Below are 23,260 nucleotides of genomic sequence, written 5' to 3'. Positions count from 1 at the left end.
TGAGATATTCTTCTAAAAATCTTCGTTTGTGTTCAGCAGAAGAAAGAAAGTCATACACATCTGGGATGGCATGAGAGTGAGTAAATGATGAGAGAATTTTCATTTTTGGGTGAGCTATTTCTTTAAAAGGATGCTCCCCAGAAACCAGAAAACCCTTCAGCCCATGTACGTGCATCAGAGGAAACAAGAGACTCACATGACATTGTTAATAAACCCAAGCGCTGGTCATCTCATGAGAAACTCAAACCACTGAAGCAGACATGTCTAACCAGACAAAGCATCTCTCTCGCCGTTACATTGCTCTTCATAAAGATATCTTTCCCGCTCAGATGTAACAGCTACCAGCGGCGCAATACTGAGACTCTGAGGATGAGAAGCTTTTTATATGCTGCAAATTATATTGAGAAATGCATAATGAGTGTAATAAATTTGCGTACCTTTCTTCTGATGTCTGTGAACTGCGAGAAGAACAGGGACAGGTAGAAGGAGAGCTCCAATATGTAGTAGTAGTGTAAATCCACCATTAATGGCTATAAGAACCATACACAATGTGGTTAACAATAAATCAATAAATAAATAATAATCAAAAACATTTTTTTGATTCCTTGTCAAAATAAATGCATTTTTAAGTTTAAGCACTTGTTTATGTTGTGGTAAATTAAAGTAATATTACACATAAACACACACACAAATTAATTCTGTCATTATTTACTCAACCTTGTATCATTTCAAACCTGTACGATGTAAACAAAAGGGGACATTTTGGACACTTTGGAAAAAAACATTCCACAGCTGTCATTTCATTAAAAAAAAAAAGTGTGAGAGTAGTCTATATAACTTGTGTGCTACTGCTAAATTACAAGTGATTTTCTATAATAGCTTTGTGTGGGGAACAGACCAAAATTTAAGTTGTTATTCACTGATAACATTCCCATTCGCTGAAGCTCCGAAATCTCATTTGTGTTCGCATAAATTTCAAAATTGGCACATAAGCGGAATGGAAAATGAGATTGAGATACAGCAGAGGGGAAGATTTTCAGTCAATAACGACTTAAATTTTGGTCTGTTCCAAAATCTCAGAGGATTCCGAATATAGCACACGAGTGATATGAGTGTCTTTTATGCTGTTTTTTTTTATCTTTTCGAAGCTTGACAGCTGTTGTTGTATGTTAAAGAGCTGTGTAAAGATTCTTTAAATGTTTCCTTTTGTGTTCCACTGAAGAAAGCGATACAGGTTTGAAACATAATGAGAGGGAATAAATGACAGAATTAAGATTTTGGGTGAACTATCCCTTTAAGAACTGCTGATTCTGTCTGACTATAATATTAAGAGCATAGATATAATGGAGTGTATAAATCGTACCTGATAGGGGTAGTTGTACCAGCACTCTCTGGTGTTCCAAAGCCACGGAGTCTTACAAATCAGACATAAAGAACACACAACAAAGAGACATAAATGATCTATGGAGCCAGTTCATAAAAGCACAAAAAATCTCTGAAATGGCTTTTTGAATTCTGCCATTTACATCAAAGTATAAAAAAGACTGAAAATACAATCATTATCCTTAGTGTTATGTGTATGAAATGGCTTGAATTCAGTTTTATTCTGAAAAGCACATAATTATGTTTGTAAGATAGTTGGCATCAAAGCTTGGCATCTTGTGAGATATGCCCTTTGTTCTCAAAGCACTGCTGATGTATGATCCAATCCAATGCAGATCTCACAGTCAAAAGACTAAGGGAGACTGTAATAAGAAAGTGGAAACACAGTGTGGGTTTCTGTTTACACCCACTAGAGGAACACACACTGCAAAGAGTGGATAATTAACTACTTTGCTGTATCTTTCTCAAAGCACACAAACCAAAATATAAATTCAAAGCCTGCATCTGCAAAACTGGCATCACTCCGGAGTCTGAACAAATGCCGATTGGTAGAAATGAAAGGTGCGAATGCCGTAAAATAATTCTGTGTTCTTAAAATATTGATGCAAGCCCCATACTTCTTTCTGGAGGCATTTAAACAAACCTAAACTTTACTTTGCAAGTTTATGTCGACTAAAGGTTCTTGTTTTAAATAAACACATTTCCATTTCTGCAGTCTTCTTTCAGCTTATTTTATTGAATTGGCTTGGTGAAAAAAATAAGTTCAGCATTTTTTGCTTTAATTGATGTACAAAAATACACATTTTCTAGAGTGTTTTGTACTAAAAAATGCCAAATATATTGGATATTGAAGGAAAAATGCACAGTCGGCCAGTCATTATCACACAATAAACCTTGGCGATAATGACTCGTGATCACATTGTTCTAAGGGATTTATTTTTGGGTTTATTTCAAATGACTGTCTATTATACCACTTAATGCATGGCCATGTACCAAATAAATAATAAATAAAAAAAAACATGCATATTGTTAATTTTATTACAAAAGAAGAGAAAGCAAAATGATGCTAAACTAAATCGGTCAATTGTTCAGTTTAACGGTCATTATACAAACAATTTGGCCAATCAGAATCAAATATTTCAGAGAGCCATGTCAAAATGTAATTGATTTTCCCCATAGAAATTATTGGACAACTATGGTAATAAATCATTATGCTAAACCACGCCCCCATTATAGAAACTTTTCTAATTGTATATTTTGAAGACGACATTTCAAGTGGGGGGGGGGGGGGTCTACGAGACATCTGAGATTTTAAAACGACGTTGTGCCCTTCATCCACGAGGGTGAATCAAATTAATATAAAATAATCGCCACTGCATTATAGCAAATATTGCAAAGAACATATCTGGCTGTAAGCAAATGTGCTTTAAATGATAAGTCAAAAGATTTAGCCAAATCACATTCTCAAATATTAAGTAAAAAATTTAAACGAGACTAGAAACAGTTCAAAAGACAGTTCTATGCTATCTTTGCACAGTAGTGTATACTGGTGCCATAGTACTACCACAGACTCGGGCTTCATAATACCGGCGACAACTATGTTTTTTATTAAATACAGTTGTGTCTGCGTACCTATTGCTTATGCAGCGAGACGTCTTGCTAATAACAGAGCAAGGCATAGTCAACACCAGCGCCAAAAGCCTCCACCTCTGGGGGCCGCTCATGGGAAATGTGTCTAAGCATCCACCAGACTGACGCCTTTGACCATTGCTTCATGTCTCGCTGTTTTTTCAGCATCTCGTGCAGTAAACGATTAATTTTTTAGATGCTTGTGACGAGGAGGGCGTGGCCGTGCACTGAACCAGCTGATCAGCAAGAGAGGGAGGTAAAGGGGAGCCAGAGGCGCCAGTTCGAGAGAGGGAGAGAGAGAGAGAGAGAGAGAGAGAGAGAGAGAGAGACAGCTGTGCAGCATGCCTGTTCATCTTATGTTTTATGCTGTTTTAAGTTTTATTTATAACATTAAACTTTGCGTTGACTGTTCAGTCAGTTCCTGCCTCCTCCTTGCCCATCCTTGAAACGTTTCAACGCTGTGTCAATTTAAAAGAAAATTCAACCTTTAAAACACATCTTGAGACATCCACGTTGTTTTATTTATGCACTGCCCTTGTTTTAGTCCAGTAATGCAAGTCATCATCAGTGCTTGGGTCACGTCCAAAATTCTAATGCTCATTTTAGCATACAAAGAGCAATTTTAGCTTTAAGTTTGACAAATATTTGAATTTCGAATTTGAAAGATTTGGCAAACATGCCTAATTTTGTGTAAATGTGACTCATTATAGATCTGTGCTATTTGCCCGACATAATAAACATTGAATACTGCCTGAGAAAAGCAGGCGGTAAACAACATTTTATTTAAAAGATGTGTATGTACTGTACATTTTATATTGATCATAGCAGCAGTAATTCATCAATTAATGATCAATTGATGGAGATGAGCATTATAACCTGGCATTTACCCAGATGCGCGGTCCAGTCAAGCGCACTTTCGGCATGTTAAAGATATTATTCAGTTGTCTTGACCACAGTAATGAAGTGATGCTGTACAGTCCCGTGTGTAAGATCGGGGTGGTCTGATTCATCCTTCACTGTAAAGCGCTTAGGCAGGCACACAAGATCGGAACAGTGCCATGCAAATTTTGTTCAGCACAGATTTTGTGTCCGCGTTTGCCCCGCTGCCTGACCTGCATTATTCCTGTACTAAAGCAGGCTATAAACCAGACCATACAAATAGTGCTTTTACCTGGCACAAATTATTCTTGGTGAATTCCCTTTGTATCTACAGTACGCCTTTGCTCTTTTAAAATCAGAGATGAAAGAGATAGAAGAAGAAGAACAAACTGATGACTTAATCTGTCTTTTCAGTGCTCTGCACAACAGTTCTGTTGCCTGTATGAGTGGACAAATACAGTGAGCTGTAGCTGAGCCTGTATTGGGTTTGTCACTTGTGCTACTATTAATAACAACGGCAGGAGAAAACTACTGGTAAGTGAAATCTGAACGTTTATCAGCCAGTTGCTAATCACAGGCCTTTTAGTCAGATAGCACAAAATTAGTTTGCATATGCAAATTAAATAAAAGCTTATATCACGATTTGAATAATTTTATGTCACGATAATATCACAAAATATTAACTTTTTCTAGAAAATCAATAAAAATTGCTTTATATATTAACCATTTTGTAATGTCTATTTGTGGATAGTCTAGTAAGTGAAGTTAAAAAACAAACAAAAACTACAGTACGCTTTGTGGTCTGCACGATTTTGTGTAGCACGAGTGATCCCTCGCTACACTCTCCTGTCTCTGGAGCACAAATATTGGGAAGTCTGCTGGACACATGCGCACGACACTCACGTGAAACACAAATGCACACTTCAGATGAGAAGCATATTTAGCACTTATGAAACGTTGAATGCAAGATTAATGTAATTGAATTTGTAGAACTTCTTTTACATTTTTAATGCTGGAAAAATGTCTCTTCAGTCTTCAGTCTCATGAAGCCCTGCCAACGGATAGATACACACACATGGATATTTACATATCGCAATATACACGATATAGCAAAATCTCTAACAATTGACACTTTATATCATTGCCAGGATATACAATATATATCGTCCAGCCCTACCGATTAAGATTGATAAATCAGAAAAAGCGTTGTTTTTTTTACCTTAAAGCACTACGGAGGAAGTCAAACATCTCAAATGGATAAAGAGCCCGACATTCTAACCACCACTAAAATGGAAAACGGCTACAACACTGTGGCATGCAAAAAAAAAAAAAAAAGGTTTTCTAAATGAGCATCATCACCCTTAGTAAAATTATATTTAAATGATGTTAGAAACTGTATTAGGAAACAAACCAGATATTCATATATTCTCCTTAGAGATGACTTAAATCATTAAGAGCCCATAAGTGTTTATTTTCATTGGAAAATAATATTGGTCAACACCATATCAGACAGAAACGTTTCAAAATGTGAAGTTTAGCATTACGGTAATATATTTTTACCCAGCAATTAGTAATCATGCTCTTTGAGCTGTACATAAATTCCGTAATAATACATTTCCCAATAATACATTTCCCAACTGTCAGAACAATTCAAGCTTGAAGTTCAACGTTCATGTTTTTCGGTTCTGCCGTTAGCACAAAAACAACTGCTACTGCAGGCAACGCAGTCAAACCACACTTAAGGAGAAAAGACGAGTGCAACAGAATGGAGCAGAAGGCAAGGGCATCGCAACTCTTTATCTTGATAGTGTGTTATAAAAACGTTGCACTCATGGTGCAAGGAGTGATGTAACTGCCAAAGACGTGAATCTGCATTTTTACACTGAGCACAAATTAAAACGATTCTGCATACTGAACTCAATAACACGTTCTATGTGAATGGCTCCTAGGTCTACCTCTGATGACAAACTGATCTGCAAAATGGATCGCTGTGGACTGTAAGGCAGTGATAGTTATGTTCAATACTTAGGAAATAAAAAAATTATATATTAACGTCTAAAGCCACTTTTTGTCAAATCTACACTTTTGTGGCAGATGGGTAAACCATTGAAACATTTATTTGAATTGTCTTCTTTTAGGAACTTCTCTCAGCATTCAGCAAATATTTGCAATTAGTTTGATTAATTAAGCAGCATATTATTTTTTGATGACATTTTTAAATCGACTGGCAGACAATTTTTAATAAAGACTGTTATAAATGAGAAGACAGACAGAGATACAGTATACATGCATTCTTAAACAATATTATGTATGTTAATATGGAATATTCAAGAGCCTCTAAATCAGCTTTGTTCTGGCACAGACTTTTCCCAAGTTATAATCTGCCAATTAAACTTTATAATTAGTTTAATTGCTACGTTGAGGAGTCATAAAGATGAGTTTGCTTAGAAGGGGAAAATTGCACAGTATAAGTAGAGTAATGAATTATGTATAGCTTTTTGAGATGAAGTACAGAGAGAGAGTTTAGGATACTGTCTCTCGGTGCACTGTACGACACAAGATATAAAAAAAAATGTGACGGCTCCAAACTGTCTGCCATTGGCAGAGCCAACATTGCTGTCGTACTGGTCGAGAAGATGTATGCATGTGTGTGTGTGTGTGTGTGTGAAAGTCCATTTTTACAATAAAATCCCCACTTTCACTTCCACATTCTTCTTCTTTTGTTTTTAGCTATTTGAATTCTTTGTGCATATCGCCACCTACTGGGCAGAGAATTTATAGTAAAATCGGTCTTGAATATTGATCTGTTTCTCACCCACACCTATCATATCACTTCTGAAAACTTGGATTAAATCACTGGAGTCATATGGATTACTTTTATTCTGCCTTTATCTGCTTTCTGGACCTTCAAAGTTCTGGCCTATATTCACGTGCATTGTATAGACCTACAGAGCTGAATTCATACACATCTGGGATGGCATGGGGGTGAGAAAATTATGAATTTTTCATTTTTGGGTGAACTATCCCTTTAAGATTGAGGGCAAAAACAAATAGCATACTACAAGACATTTCAACATGACATTAAACATTTACATGACATTCACTGCTTGACATTGATAACCAAATATTCAACCAAAACAGATTGTTTACCTTTTTCAGGAACCGTACACCATAAGTAAATATGTACAGGTAAAATGTGAATCTCCACCTGTAAAAAACACACAAAACAGTACATTCAGAATAATTAATCAAACGAAATTGCAATATTAGTTTCTGTTTTGCTATTTGGGAAACTTAATGAGCTGCCTATGTAGGCATCGCCCCTCTGAAAACCCCCAGCTTAAACCAGCCTAAAGTGGTTTCCTGTTCAAATTTGGCAACCAGGGTGCTTTCATTTGGTCAGGCTGGTCTGGATAGCCGGTTGTAGAGGGGGTTTGTGCACTAGAACAGTTAAAAACCTGCTTGTCCAGGCTAGAACAGCTAAACCAGCTTAAACCAGCAAAGTTATTGCACACCCTGTTCATTCACTTTTATTTTTCGTACATTATGTATAGTATATGGAATATAAACCTAAAAGTGCATATCAATGATAACGATTAAATCTCATTCTCCCTGTTCATTTAGTGAAAAACTGTGGGGAACATGCCTTCATTATTTTTGAATAAATTTGTATTTAATGCCTTTAAAATATTGAATCCACTTGGCTACAATAGCTGTTTGGATGAAATGATGTTTCCTCAATTGTAGATCAAATATATAATTATTGAGATTTTATTATTATTATTTGTTTATATTTATAGGAACAGAATAAAAAGATTGCATCTAAGGTCCCTATATATGCATTCTTACCATTAAAAACTACATAAAGCAATATAAATTAATCATATATAATATCAATGTCAATAGGCTTAAAAATATTGAGATATAATTTGTGTAGCTATATTGCCTTGCCCTACTATACGTATATGAAAAAAAGTGACCAGATTATTCTTAAATTCACTTTCTGTGTTACGGACGAAAGAACGGGTCGTACGACTTTGGAACGACATGAGGGTGAGTAAATGATGACATAAACTTATCCTTTCAAGCCATTAAAACTTAAGGTTGTGGCAGTATTGTGCATGGCGAGTAATGCAAAATTCAGTGAAATCGGCCACGGAGCAGCAGGAATTGAAATACAGCCAATTTTTCAGAAAACTGCTGCTTCTATATTTGCAACTGGGAACAATTCAAATGCAACCAGTGCAGTGGGTTAAACAACTGTCGCCCTTTAAACTTCCCCCTGTGATTTATAGATCTCTCTGCCTGTGGTCAATTTCTAAGCAAGACTCCTGTGCCAGCTGATACCTCTGAGATCAAAGCCAACAAAGGAATGTGTAACAGAGGCTCACAGACAAACCAATGCCCACCAGAGACACCCAGCGATCTCTGAGGCTAAAAGACTGTGGTTGGCAGGCCGGTCACTGAGGTTCACTATGTGATGGAACTCCCCATCTCTGCATGTGAAATGAAAACAACATAAATTGCGGTGTCTACTTTTTAAGTCCGAGCTTCAATACAGACTGAACTAGACTAGTCTGATGCATGTTGAACACAATCGCAAGCTCCAGTCAAGCTGAATTAATACTGACCTCTGCTTGCATCATCTTAGTCATAGGGTGGACTACGCTCTCTTAAAATGGAATATACTGAATAGACAATAAATTAATGACAACTAGACTTCTTCAGCCAAATAACAACAACAAAAAATGACGCTGGATCTATGTACATAATAGAGTGCAACAGTCTGGTTCCAGAATTACAAATTTATCCCATAGACTAATTGATTTTCAACGCTAACTTATAAACCTTTAAATACTGGCCTACCGTGAGCTATGAGGATTTTCAAAATTGTTTCAAAATTGTGTTTGATAGCGGATATCCTGGTGAACATCTACATTACCCATGGTACAGCAGAGGAACATCCATCAATCAGAAAAACTTGCCTCTGAGCGACCACATGCTATGACGTAATCGAGTCTGTCTCCCTTTAATAATAATAATAATTCCTTACATTTATATAGCGCTTTTCTAGGCACTCAAAGCACTTTACATCGCATATGGATGATGCGACAGCAGCCATAGTGCACCAGAACGCCCACCACACATCAGCTATTGGTGGGGAGGAGAGAGTAGAGTGATGTAGCCAATTCAGGGATGGAGATTAGTACGAGGCCATGATATATAGGGGCCAATGGGGGGGATTTTTAATGACCACAGAGAGTCAGGACCTCAGTTTAACATCTCATCCAAAGGACAGTGCCTTTTTACAGTATAGTGTCCCCGTCACTATACTGGGGCATTAGGACCCACACAGACCATAGGGTGAGCACCCCCTGCTGGCCTCCGTAATACCACTTCCAGCAGCAACCTTGGTTTTCCCCAAGAGGTCTCCCATCCAGTTACCAGCCAGGCTCAACACTGCTTAGCTTTAGTGGGCAACCAGTCAAGAGCTGCATGGTGATATGGCTGCCCTTTACCCTTAAACTACTGATATATTTGAGCATTTCGGAATATTTTGCATTAAACGAAAACTAAATTGTTTCCATACTTCTAATCAAAAACCTAAAACATTTTATAGGTTTATGTATTCCCATAGATTGTAGTCCATGCCCTCGTGAAAGACGGTAAGTACACAGTCTTGTACCTTTGTCTATATGTCTGATTTTCAAATACTTTTTTGCCTGAAAATAAAGTTTTCACCTCAGAACTGGTTGGCTTCTAACTCTTATGGAGGATTTTATAAAAAGTCTATAGAAGGAATGAATGGGGGAAATCCATCCGGAACAAAGATGGCTGAAATTGTGGGCAGGCACTGTTGCACTCTATTTGGGATGGACTTCAAATACGCTTAATCATTAATTCTACAGTTCAATCAATATCCTTAAGTTTTAAACATTGTCAACCAACATCTACTCCGTTTACTCAATTAACGCATTACTTGTATTACACATAGATAACTAATATTGCCATTTATATTCATGCTGTACAGCCAGAGGGGAACTGGCTCCCCCAGGTTCTGCCATTTAACTAACATCTTATGGAGTTTTTTGTTCCTTGCCACAGTCACTTTGGCTTGCTCACTGGGGGCCTGAAGACAAATCATTTCTAAAGCTTGATTTTCAATCACATTTTCGTTTAAACTGCTCAATGAGGACCTTAAAATATCACAGCATAATATTCTAAATGGAAGAGAAAAACTGTAATTTGCAGTGTGTTTCTCTGGTCAGGCAGGTCATTATTTCAGAAAAGCATTGGATGTCCTCCTTTCAGCTTCAGAGACCTTCCAGAAGCAGAGGATACACAGTCCTCAAAGAGCAGGATGTTTTGTTTTCAGGGAACGCAGAATTCAGTGGTAATGTCCAACAGGCCTCCGAGGTAATTTTGTACTGCAATGGTCCAGAGAACACTGATAACACCAGTTCTTTTTACACGGTTTCGTTCTGTGTAACCTCAAACAGAATTTCTCATTCCTTACACAAGTGACTTCTTAATCAATAAATGAGGAACTAATTACACCATTACACGGTGTCCCAACCAGGACACTCAATGTAAATTTGACATTATGTCGCTTGTTGTGGCTGCTGAGGATAATCCCTTGGTTTCTACTTCTGCAGCATCCCGCTGGGTAGCCCCGCCCACATTGAAATCTCATTGGTTCAAAATCACACTCCACATAGCTTTCTATTAAACATCAGCTATGTCCTTATTGGCTGTGAATGTGTTGCACAGTGTTTTTGTGTATATGGACAGACAAATTATGCTACTTGTCGCTGGAGACGTTACACCTGGTTTGAAAACCCAATGCACCTGTAGGTTTCTCTACATCGGTTCTGTTATGCGATAGAAAGACTTAAGGCCTTCTCAAGACATATGGCAAACCTATCTAATCTGCTGCCTATTAGATGTCAATCCGAGATTGCTGTGAGGCCAAAAACAGATGTTGTCATGTTAGCACTGTTAAACATCCGCAAGTCATTTTTAACCTCGTCACTGCCTGGATTTTGTGTTTCTAAATTAAACCTGGTTAGATAACCGCTGCAGTGCAACAGTCCACAATGAATCAGCCCCTCCAAACATTGCTTTTATGCATGCGAGCTGTTAGGAGAGGTACTCCATGTTTTCTATTTATTATTTATAGGCCTCCGAAATACACTCCAACCTTTGTTGATGACTTAACACATCTGTTATCAGCAACTTTTGAAAATTGCTGTGGATTTTAGTATTCATATAGATCAGGACTAGTCAACTGGCGGCCCGCGGGCCAAATCCGGCCTGCCAATCATTTATTTCTGGCCCTCCAACTGATTTATTTTAATCAAATTTCCTCACCGTCTGAAATATCAGAGTGCTCTCTGCACAGTTCATAGGCGTGAGCCTCAGCAATCAGCCGTGAATTTAACAACGCTTTTACTTACTAGGCCCTCGTGGTGGCGCGGTTACTCACCTCAATCTGGGTGGCGGAGTACAATTCTTCTGAGACCGCTTCAGAGACAGTCAATCCGCGCATTTTATCGCTTGTGCATGACACCGCGGAGACTCACAGCATGTGGAGGCTCATGCTATTCTCTGCGTTCCATGCACAACTTTCCATGCGCCCAATTGAGAGGAAGAACCACTAATACACTACCACGAGGAGGTTACCCCATGTGACTCTATCCTTCCTAGCAACCAGGCCAATTTGGTTGCTTGGGAGACCTGATTGCTGTCACTCAGCACACCCTGGATTTGAACTCATGACACCAGGGATGGTAGTCAGCATCAATACTCACTGAGCTACCCAGGCCACCAAGTTAAGAAATTCTTAAAGAAATAAATTAGTATTGAATTATAATAATTTTACAATATTCCATTAACTATGCTTTTTGACAGCTTACTGACAAAATTGTGAATTGAAAATGAAGAAAACTGACCATACACAATGGTAAAATCATCTGATGTTTCTATGGAGACTAAAAATATTCCTTATTCTCTGTAGGCGTAGAAAAATCCACACTCTCCATTTAGCTTTCTATGAGCTGTGATTCTTACCCCGCTTAAGTGAGAGAAAAAAAAAACTGTTGCTAAAGAACTAATTTAATGCAGGTTACACAACTAATTAGAGAGAGACGTTTCCAGGCTGTGCTGTTTATTATTAGCAATGTTTCCTCTTCTCCTACATTCCAAAACAAAAATTGAAGCATCACTATAATAACTACTGCTCATACTGTACTTAGAATTAGGGATTTGAACAATCCCTAAACGCAAGCATATACTTCATTTTTCTGCGTTCCGTTTCCGTCTCACACATGGCAGATTGCTCAGCTTTTAAAAGTATTCTCTTTTGACCTCGAGCCTGTATGGGTGTGTGTAATGCATGCACGATATGGCAGGCGCAGGACTGTCTGCATGTCTAGAAAAACTGGGCTGCAACGCACACTGTGTTGATGACAAAATTTGTGTTACGCAGTGTGGCCGAGAGGTATCGGCATACTGAAAACCAAAGTATACTTTGACTTTAAGTGTTAAACCATCTTGCGTAACACCGGTCGTGATATAGACATGTATGATGAGAGGTGTGCTAATACTTTGCTAACTGATTGGTGTTCGCCTGGTGGAAAAAAATCCATAGACTTGCATTGTAGAACCTGAGCCATATCTAGAGACCAGAATATCATAAAGACTTGTTGGTGGGATGTTTCAAATGAGACCACCCAGAAGACCCTAGCAACCACCAAGCAAAGCCCTCACAACCACCCACAACACCCTAGCAATGCATAGCAACTTGCTTAAAACTAAACAGTAGCAACACCCTTGGCAACCACCCAGAAGATGTGTTATTAATGAACCATGAAGTAATATCTACTGTGATTTTTATCAATCTTTTTCAACACTTATTATTTGCTCAGACTGCCACTCATTAAGACACACAAAATTACCTAAAAACATTAAACATATTCTTTTTCATTTTTGTGGAAGTGAGCAAATGTAATGTATGCAATGAGCGCAGTCTGTTTCCAGATGTATAAGTCCCATCTGTTTGTTCTATGGGAAATTCACCATTTTTGGGTGAACTATCCCTTTAATAAAGTCTCACTTCATTAACTCAACCTCATGCCGTCCCAGATGTGTATGACTTTCTTTCTTCTGCAGAATACAAACAAAGATTTATAGAAGGATAGCTCAACCCTGGAGGTCCATACAAAGTAAATGGTGGCCAGAAATTTGAAGCACCAAAAAGCCCATTAAGGCAGCACAAAATTAATCCATAAGACTCCAGTGGTTAAATCCATGTCTTCAGAAGTGATATGATAGGTGTGGGTGAGAAACAAATACATTTCTATAAATCTCCACATTCACTTCCACATTAGTCTTCTTTTGTTTTTGAGGATTCACATTATTTGTGCATATCGCCACCTACAGGGCAGGGATGATAATTTATAGTAAAAAAAGGACTTACATATTCATCATAAGACATGAATTTAACCACTGGAGTCATATGGATTACTTTTTGGAACTTAAAAGTTCTGGCCAGCATTTAATTGCATTGTATGGATCTACAGAGCTGAGATATTCTTCTAAAAATCTTTGTTCAGCAGTAGAAAGAAAGTGATGCATATCTGAGATGGCAAGAGTGTGAGTAAAGGATGAGAGAATTTTCATTTTTATTTCATTTTAAACGATAATTTATAAACCTTTAAAGACAGACTTACTGTGATCTCGTTAATGAGTTTGTTAATCAATGGTATATGCTTCGGTTTAAGCCATCAGTCCATGTTATTTCAACTACTTTGTAAAGAACTACACTACCCATGATCCTGAAGGGAAAAATCCACCAATCAGAGAATGCCCTCTCCCATGATGCACTGTGATCCAATCGGATTACTGATCTACCCATATGGGTTATATTATGGCCAGAGAGCAGGGTGACTGATTGGCCAATACGATGCCGATATATCACACAATTTAATATAGTAAATAACATAAACATAAAATTGCAAAAAATTATTAAACTCTTATATAGCACTATATTTACTAAATTTCCCAATAAACTTTAACTTTGTAAAAATAATCTAAAAAAATTATATTGTATTTTAAATGGTAGATACCAGTTTCTTCTTATTTCTGTTTAGTCATCAAATTTGAGTAATTTATTTGCACATGAATAAATTAATATATTAGGAAGAAGAAAATAACAGTACACACAGTAGTTCAGCAACCATGGATGGCATGTCGACGTTATCAATTGCATTTTCTCAAAATACAGTGCATAGTGAAGAAGATATTTACTTAAAGGGTTAGTTCACTCAAAAATGAAAATTATCCCATAATTTACTTACCCTCAAGCCATCCTAGGTGTATATGACTTTCTTCTTTCAGCCAAACATAATCGGAGTTATATTACAAAATATCCTGGCTCTTCCAAGCCTTTAATTTATAATGGGAGTGAATGGTACCTTAGATTTTGAAGCCCAAAAAAGCACATCCATCCATCAAAAAATAAACTATAATCACTGGCTTCCTCTATCCTCTGCGCTTCCGCGTTCATCACTTCTCACTGGAGCTTACACTACGCCTACGTCATACACCGGAACTCGACTCTCTCGTGAACGCATAGACGGCCGTTACCGGAAGCCAGTGACTATAGTTTATAAAGGTATACTGTAAATATGGATATTTTTCTTACAAAAACGCATCGCTTCATTCCAGAAGGCCTTTGTTTAACCCCACGGAGCCGTATGGATTACTTTTTTGAGGTACATACACTCCCATTATAATGTTTGAAAGAGCCAGGATATTTTTTAATATAACTCTGATTGTGTTTGGCTGAAAGAAGAAAGTCAAGAAAGGTTAACTCTGATAACCGCTCTGTAAAATTGTGGTGAGAAGAATATCATGTCAGGATGCTATTCTGAGATGCGGGTTGGCGCTGTTTTGGCGGCACGAGGGGGACCTACACAATTTTAGACAGGTGGTTTTAATGTTGTGGCTGATCGGTGTATATCTCTGGGTGTAACTATGGTGGCTCCGAAAAACTGCTTTTGCTTTGTTCCCTATCATGTCAACGGTATCTGAGGAAAAAAACATTTTATACGACAAAGCAATCAAAAGTTATAACATTAAAAAACATATTTATCATAGTGTCCAAAAGCATCTCCAAACAAAATACAACATAATAATTGTACATAAGAACTAATTACACATGCAAACACATCAATGACTAAAGGTTTGCACAGCATGTAGACATGGTTTTAGTTATAAGATTTCCAGAATCTTATGAGTCTTAATCAGTGAGTCTGTGTCATGTATTTGGCACCATCTCCTGGTGGCCATATGTAACATTGTGCTTCGTGTGGATTATCTAATGCTCTATACATCTGATTACCATGTCTGTAGACTTGTTTGAAAGGTATGCAACATTGTTTGTTCTGTTTATGTTTCGTAAAGTTATAAACAAAAATGCAGCATAAAAGCAAAACCAAACTTTTTATCAAAGATATACACTTAGCTATTACTCGCTATATTTTTGTTTATGAGTAAAATAAATTGGCTAGTTATATGGTACTCTTTGAGAGCTTTCCAGCAACATATGACACATGGCTATTAGATCACTTTGATGTTTTAACTGATTGCAATATTTTCAGTGCATTTTTGAAAGCACTTGTTTATTTTTGGTCATAATACCCAAATGCATTGTAAAGTAGAGATTCTAAGATTTTAAACGATACCTATTTTGTGTTTGTCAGGACTGTAGTTATTCATATTTTGATGATCATGTTTTCTGACAGGCCCACCAGCGGGCCCCTCGAACTTAAAGTGTTAACCTAGCCCTAAACCTAACCATGAATTTAATAGGAAAATAACTTTAGTGAACCACGAATGAAAGAAAACATTGGAGTTTGGAACGAGACGAAGGAACATGTTACAGGTTATTGACATCATTCATTTGTGTTGCTTTAATAAATATGGAATGAGTAACCAAATTTGTTCAGTGAAAAGGCTAGCAAAAATGTGATGCCTGTATTGTATCGATTCGACAAAGATTTGAAGTTGGTTGAACGGTCGGTCTCTAAGGGAATAAAAGTCGTACCTTTTTGTATGAGCGATGTCTTACAATATCTTTTGCCATTCTGTATTTCACCATCCCATACAAATTATTAAGAGCTCTAAAGATAATCTCATCTTTTGATCACAAATCTGAATGCACGGGTCACACTGTACGTTTCACAATTTTAATGTAGTAACAGAAGACGCGGTTTCAGCAAACCCTAAATGAGAACCTCAAGCCACGAAAATTATTCATTCATGTATTTAAAAAAAAACAACAATGAAACTGGTTCTGAAAAAGAACTGGTTTTTGATTCTCAACCCTCGGCAGAAGTTAGCAAAACATCTCTCTCCCTCTCACCGGGGCCCTTGACAAAAGCAGACAAATCAATCACACTTCTCAACAGGTGGCTGTATCTGTGTTTGTGCACAGGTGCAGAACTGGCTCTTACATGCTCTCACAGAAGCGTGCCAGCGTGCTGGGTTTCTCCTGGTTGCGTCGCTGCCTGAACCAGCGTTGGATCGTCCTGACGTCCCAGTCCAACTGCTTGGACAAGCCTTCTAACCTCTTCTCATCAGGGTGCTGAAAGACACAGCAGACAGAAGCGTGTGGCACTGTAAGTGTACAGACAGTCTGACCAATAAACTCTGTTTTCAGCACCTGTCTGACTGACTTTGAATTTAACAACTTGAAAAAAGGCAAATGAACAACATAAAAGGAACAATTTCTGAGAAATGAAGAACATTTTTAAAAGTTGTCTTTTAAAAGCATCATGTACATTTGAGCTAGTTGAACGAACTGTCCCAAAACCACATGAGCTCCCTTGCTGTCTGCTTCATCTTAAAGGCTAATTTATACTTACTGGGCGAACAAGCTTCTTTCAGTTCACTTTATAACGATGAAGAAAGGCAGAGACTTTTTTGTTCTGCCAAGGTGTCACTTTAACTATACTTCATGTTTTTGTAGTAATCCAAAAAAAAAAAAAAAAATGCATGCATAAATATGCATATTGCTTCAATAATAGGAGATTATCCTATACCATAATGTTAATGTCTTAAATTTGTAGTTTTATATTTGCAAGCATTATAGATTAAATATAAATGCATAGAATCACACAGATACGGGTCAGGAGCTTCAGTAAATGTTCACATCAACCATCAGAATGGGGACAAATGTGATCTCGGTGATTTGGACCATTGCATGATTGGTGGTGCCAGATGGGCTGGTTTGAGTATTTCTGTAACTGCTGATCTCCTGGGACTTTCACGCACAACAGTCTCTAGAATTTACTCTGAATGGTGCCAAAAACAAAAAGCATCCAGTGAGCTGACAGAAAGGCTACGGTAACTCAGATAACCACTCTGTACAATTTTAGTTATCAGAATAGCATCTCAGAATGCACAACACGTTGAAACTTGAGGCGGATGAGCTATAATAGCAGAAGACCATGTTGTTCACACCTTAGTGTTCCTAATAAAGATCTTAGTTTGTATTAGTAATTTTCCACCTGTTGTCATAGACAGATACTTGTGTGATGGTATATGGAAAGATGGTTATATATGTTTGGTTTTTTTGACCACTTCGTTATTTTAATTGCTTTTTAGTTTAGTTTGAAGTGCAATTTGAATTTAGAAATGTCTTTGGTTTAAGTTTTTCTTTTTTTAAATAAATTAACGGTTCGAGAGGGAGAGCATTACGGGCATGTCCGTCATGTGTGTGTTTATGTTTGTGTGTTTTGGTTTAAGTTTTCATAAACGGTTCTCACCTCCTCCTTGCCCATCTTAACCCCCGTTACTACTGTATTTGCCCGGACAACAAAATACCTGACCGGTAGCCAATGATGGAGAGAATGGAGAGATGGAGAGTTTGTTGCCAAAGAGATGTTGCCCTTCAGAACTGTTGAACATCAATCTTTCAAAAAGTTTTACAACACATTTTAATTGCACTTATTTTTCAGTTTCATTAGAATTTTGTTGTGCCCGGGGATAGAGGCATCACTGCCTGCCACCGAGGATCCGTCCCCTCCATAGGAAAAACAGGCGACAGCGTATCTGGGCACCGGCACTGCACTCCTCTCACTGCTTTTTCCCCCTCCACTTGTCCCCCTACCCAGCTCTGGAGAGGTCGGAAAAAGCCTGCCGGCAGGCGAAGCCAGAAGGGCAGCACCCCCTCCAAAAATGGGGGTGTAAGTCATGCTGGGGGTACCCTGGCCAGAGGCATAGGAGGGAGGAGTGTGACGAGAAGTAGGGCAGGGCCGGGCTGTGACCATGCATGCCTGGCCCCCAATTGGGCCAGGCATAGAGGAGAAGGATAAAGGCAGCCAGATTCGGCAGTTCGGGAGAGAGAGAGAGAGAGCCACACGCAGCTGTCATGTGTGCGTTTGTGTTTTGTCTTTGTTTTAAGTTTTACATTAATATTATTTTGACTGTTCAGCTGGTCCCGCCTCATTGAATATAATCATGAAATCTGTAGCAATAATTCCAATATGTCCAAATGAATGCCAATAAAAAAACGAATATAGACAGAGGTATCTCTCAAAAGAAGTGTTAAAAATGGGAAATTGCTTTTCTCACTGAGCACTCATTACCTTTTATAAACAATCAATTTCCAATTAGAAGGTTGTAAAAGCCAATAATAAGCTTGCTCATTTAGTTTTCACCTCAGGCTGCTCTTTATGTATTACATCCTTTTCAAAAGGAATGGTCTCTTAATTCTTAATTCGAGGTTGAATCTGTGTGTTTGGGAATTTGATCATTTGTCAAAGAAACTTAGTACTGAGATGGGCTCAAAATAGACCCAGTGCGTCAGCGCACATGAGCTCTGATAAAGCCACACACGTCAAGGAGCCTTGCAGTCCCTCTGAATATCTGTGCATCTGGTCAATCCACACTGCTGTCACCAATCAAGTGTACACTACACAAGGTATCAACACAACTTCTTTAAAGACCCTTGATGAGCACAGTTTTCTTTCGTGTTGACATATTTCCTTTGAAGCAGAAAGTTGGGGCAGCACATATCAAAGCGCTTGTGTCCTTTGTTTAAAAACATCACAGCCGAGAACCATGATTTGCTACTTGATATTGCTAATCAGTTGCAGGTGATATTAGGGGGAAGGGCATTCTCGTTCTAGAGGGCATTTTATTGGACAATGATTTGGAAACACACTTTGGTGCAAGATGATGTCATCAATGTCAGCACAGATTTTTGAGCATATTACGTCATTACCTGATTTTCATAATTCCTTCGGTGACTAGAGTGCTAAAACAATGCAGGCATCATGTGAGAATTAAATACGTTATCGGCGGTCACAATTCAACCACAGCAACCCCCCCCACCTGTTTCATGTCGTGCTAAAGAACACCCCTTACCCGTGGTAAAACCACTGTAACACACCTTCTCGTGGCTTAGTGCTTTAGTATAAAGTATGATGGTGAGGGAAATGCAGTTTACCTTGGTGATGGCAGTGAAGACCTTCTCCAGAATGGCGTTGAGTTGAGCCTTCTGTGGTCCACTGGCCTGGATTTTCAAACCAAGTGCACATGGCTTGGCAATAAACCTACAACCGATAAATAAAATACTTTGTTACATTTTAGCTTCAGTCCCTGCTGGCAGTCCCTGCTGGAAAAAACAGCATAGTTGGTCACTAGCATATGCTGTGAATTGTATGCTTGTTACGAGGGTCTTTTCCAATATTAACAACTCATTTCTAAAGGTTAGTTTACGGCTAAATTCTGAAGGTCTGACAGATTGCATTACGAATCAATATTAGAAGAGATTCTTAGAAGTAAAAATGTCTGTATAGACAGGGGGTGACAAAAAAAAAATCCTACTGTTTCCAATCACTGTGCTTGTGTTGACAAATCTTATGACTCAATGTGGTAAGCAGCATGGGCCAATTTTAAGCATTTTATCTTACTACAGCTGACGACCTGCACTTTGGAAAGAGGGATAAGCATCCATAGATAATAAATTAACAGCCATGGTATTTGGGATGCACCGATACCACTTTTTCTCTTCCGATTCTGATATTGGAAATCTCAGTATCGGCCGATACCGATCCCGATCCGATACCAGTGTTGTTGTTTTTTGCATAATCAGTTTAGAATATCTTTACATTATTGTGTTGAACTAATTGGGTGTGCTCTTTAATATGTAAAGAAACACAAACCTCTAACTACACATTATTTCAATATAAATGTATAGCTGATTCAGAAACACTTTATTATTAACTAGTTTACTGGATAATGTAGCAGCAAAATTAACAGTAATTCCAGTATAAGTCATCAGTAGAGAAGGAGTTTTTTTTCGCAAAATTTTTTCAACTTGTATCTGGACTTGAGATTTTGTTGCTGAGCCTAAACCTGACCAACTGAAACCCCAGATCATAACACTCATATTTTATTATCGATACCCGATCCGTCTAAAAGCTTCAGTATCGGAGCCGATCCAGGTATCGGAGGACACAGGAGAATTCTCCCACTGTTCAAAGAATAGAGACATTTGAAAAAACCATTCAGCTCTTTTTCATCCAATGACAGTTCATAGATACTAGGGATGGGACGATTTGGTTCTCACGATTCGGATCGATATACAAAATGAGGTTCACGATTCGATATAATCTCGGTTCACTATAATAACACCCTAAATGACAAAATATTACAGATTTTATGTTTTATTTTCTGAAAAAATCTTTGAGCAAAATGCACATTATAATTTCTCATCAAAATATATTTTTTTAATTCAAAATATAAATGCACACAGATTAAATGATAAGAGTTTCTATATAAGATCATAAACAAATAAGCTTGCAAAATTAGTGGTACATTCAGGGTGATCAGGTGCCGAACAAGCAAGAGAACTGAACAGAACCTGCCCTGAAAAAAGTATGTGAAAGTGTTTATATTATCATTTAATAATTTGTTTGTCATCATTATGATAATCAAAATGTAACTTTGTAAAATGATATAAAAAATCTACATTATATGAATTAATATTATATCATGAAATTGTGTATGTGTGTGTGTGTGTATATATATATATATATATATATATATATTATACATACATACTGTAATAATGATTTGAGCTGGCACTGTTTGAAATTATGTGTCTAATTACATTGAGTTTACATTAATTTGTAAAAGAAACACTAAAAAGGTTCCTGTCACTTTAAGGGTTCAACATACATCTCACTTCCGGTTCAGCAAACATCAAAAAGAACCTCTCGGTTTCCTTAGTGCATCCATGCTGCTTGAGATTAAATATTTATTTCTTTTTACATTTTTATCTGACAGTAAAGAACAGAAGGGATATTAAGGCACATTATTCAATGAAAGTGGATTTGCCTCATCTTTGATGGACACACATTACACAGAGTGTAACACTTCATTAAAGCAAGCCGATTTTCCAGGTATTCCAGTACTTACATTTCTTCAAGCTAATTTCAAGCACTTTAAGCACTTCAAGGACCTTGTGTGAACACTGTAAATAGTGTAGAAAAAAGCGCAGCAGTTGTAAAATCAAGCGATATAGAGATTATGATGATTGCCGTGTCATTTCATTTATGATCACAGAAAACAATGTTGCAAATTTTGAAATATCAAGTTATGCCACGATATGGTTCACTAAATTTTTTGGTTTGCTATAAATTGAAATTCAATATGTCGTCCCATCTCTAATAGTTACCATGCCTGTAAAGCTCCAAAAAGGACAATAATAATAATAATAATCCACAATAATAATAATCCACAAGGAGCAACTGCATTAAATAGTATTCTGATGCTGAAGTGATTATATCTTGATGATATGATAAGAATGTCAAAAAGAAAACCAACCAGAGGAAACTAAATATTGAATTATTGAGAATAAAAAAGTTACAAGATGTATCTTTGGTGCTTCCAGACAAAGACAGAAAGCAATGCTGATGATGAGTTTACAAAACCCTACTCTTCACACTAAGACCAAGAATAACAAAAACAGGACGAAAGAAAGCGAAGAGGTGAACAGGCCTTCACATTCTTGACAACTGAGATTATTGAGACGATGTTAGAAGACGGAGCCCTAAAGACTTTCTGTCACTTCATTAAGCTCATCCAATTAAGAGCCCTCAAATGATAAACATAATTAGGTGCAGAAAATTATTCTTGTATCAAGCTGAGAAGCTGAGATAAGATTTTGAAGTGTACAATTACCATCATTTTGACAATTCCATAAACATGGAAGGAAAAATATCTTGAATGATCGTGATCGGAGATCACTAAAATGCTTGGTGAAGTCACATCATAAAAAAATCGACAGTAGAACTCACGGCTATGTTTAATAGTGAATGTAAGAGCACTTCTACATTCACAATGCGACGAGAATTTACAGGATTGGGACTAAACAGCTGTGTGGTCACAAGAAAGCCACTTGTTAGTGAGGCTCATTGGACAAAAACAACAACATCAATTTGCTAGGGATTGTAAAGATTGGACTGTGGAGCAATGGAAAAGGGTCATGCAGTCTGATGAGTCCAGATTTACCCTATTCCAAAGCGAAGGGCACGTCAAGGTAAGAAGGGAAGTGCATGAAGTGATAAACCCGTCTTGCATTGTGCCCACTGTACAAGCCTCTGGAGGCAGTGTTATGATCTGGGGTTTCAGTTGGTCAGGTCTAGGCTCAGCAACATTATTCAGCAATAAATGAAGTCAGCTGACTACCTGAATATACTGAATGACCAAGTTATTTTTTCCTCCCTGGTGGCACGGGCCTATTCCAGGACAATAATGCCGGTTCATCAAGCTCAAATTGTGAAAGAGTGGTTCAGGGAACATGAGGAATAATTTTCACACATGAATTGGCCACCATAGAGTCCTGACCTTAACCCTATTGAAAGTCTTTGGGCTGTGCTGGAGAAGACTTTACAGAGTTGTTTGACTCGTCGTCGATACAAGATCTTGGCTAAAACTTAATGCAACTCTGGATGGAAATAAATGTTGTGATGTTGCATAAGGTTGTCAAAAGAATGTCATGATGAATGCGGGCCATAATCAAAGCTAAAGGCTGTCCAATGAAATATTAGAGTATGCAACTTTTTTTTTGGCCAGGCATGGAACATTTGCGTAATTGGAACTGTCTCTTTAAGACTAGCGCCACCAGCAAGTAAGTGCATATAACAAGAGAAGCCATGCCTAAATTCTTTAGCACATCCATGTGTCATTAGAATTAAATGTTTCTTTTTTTGATCGAGAGATTGATCGAGATCATTTAAACAAAGATCACGATGCATCGGAAAATCGATATTTTTACCCAGCCCAATTAATA

The 23,260-nt window shown here is 37.7% G+C and overlaps 1 protein-coding gene across 2 annotated transcripts in view; it reads right to left on the bottom strand.

The window, feature by feature from the left end:
- Positions 1-23,260, bottom strand: part of cers6 (ceramide synthase 6) — a 53,963-nt gene that overhangs the window by 26,167 nt on the left and 4,536 nt on the right. For both annotated transcript variants that reach the window (XM_052143247.1, XM_052143248.1), the window contains exons 2-6: positions 19,409-19,514; positions 16,410-16,540; positions 7,042-7,099; positions 1,364-1,414; positions 438-530 (exon numbers count right to left, since the gene is read on the bottom strand). In XM_052143247.1, coding sequence (XP_051999207.1) covers positions 438-530; positions 1,364-1,414; positions 7,042-7,099; positions 16,410-16,540; positions 19,409-19,514 — 439 coding nt within the window. The remainder of the gene's footprint in view (positions 1-437; positions 531-1,363; positions 1,415-7,041; positions 7,100-16,409; positions 16,541-19,408; positions 19,515-23,260) is intronic.

This window comes from Xyrauchen texanus, chromosome 14 (genome assembly GCF_025860055.1).
Source record: "Xyrauchen texanus isolate HMW12.3.18 chromosome 14, RBS_HiC_50CHRs, whole genome shotgun sequence".
NCBI lineage: Eukaryota > Metazoa > Chordata > Actinopteri > Cypriniformes > Catostomidae > Xyrauchen > Xyrauchen texanus.
Note: the sequence above shows the minus strand (reverse complement) of the source record. Positions and strands in the feature narration are given on the sequence as shown.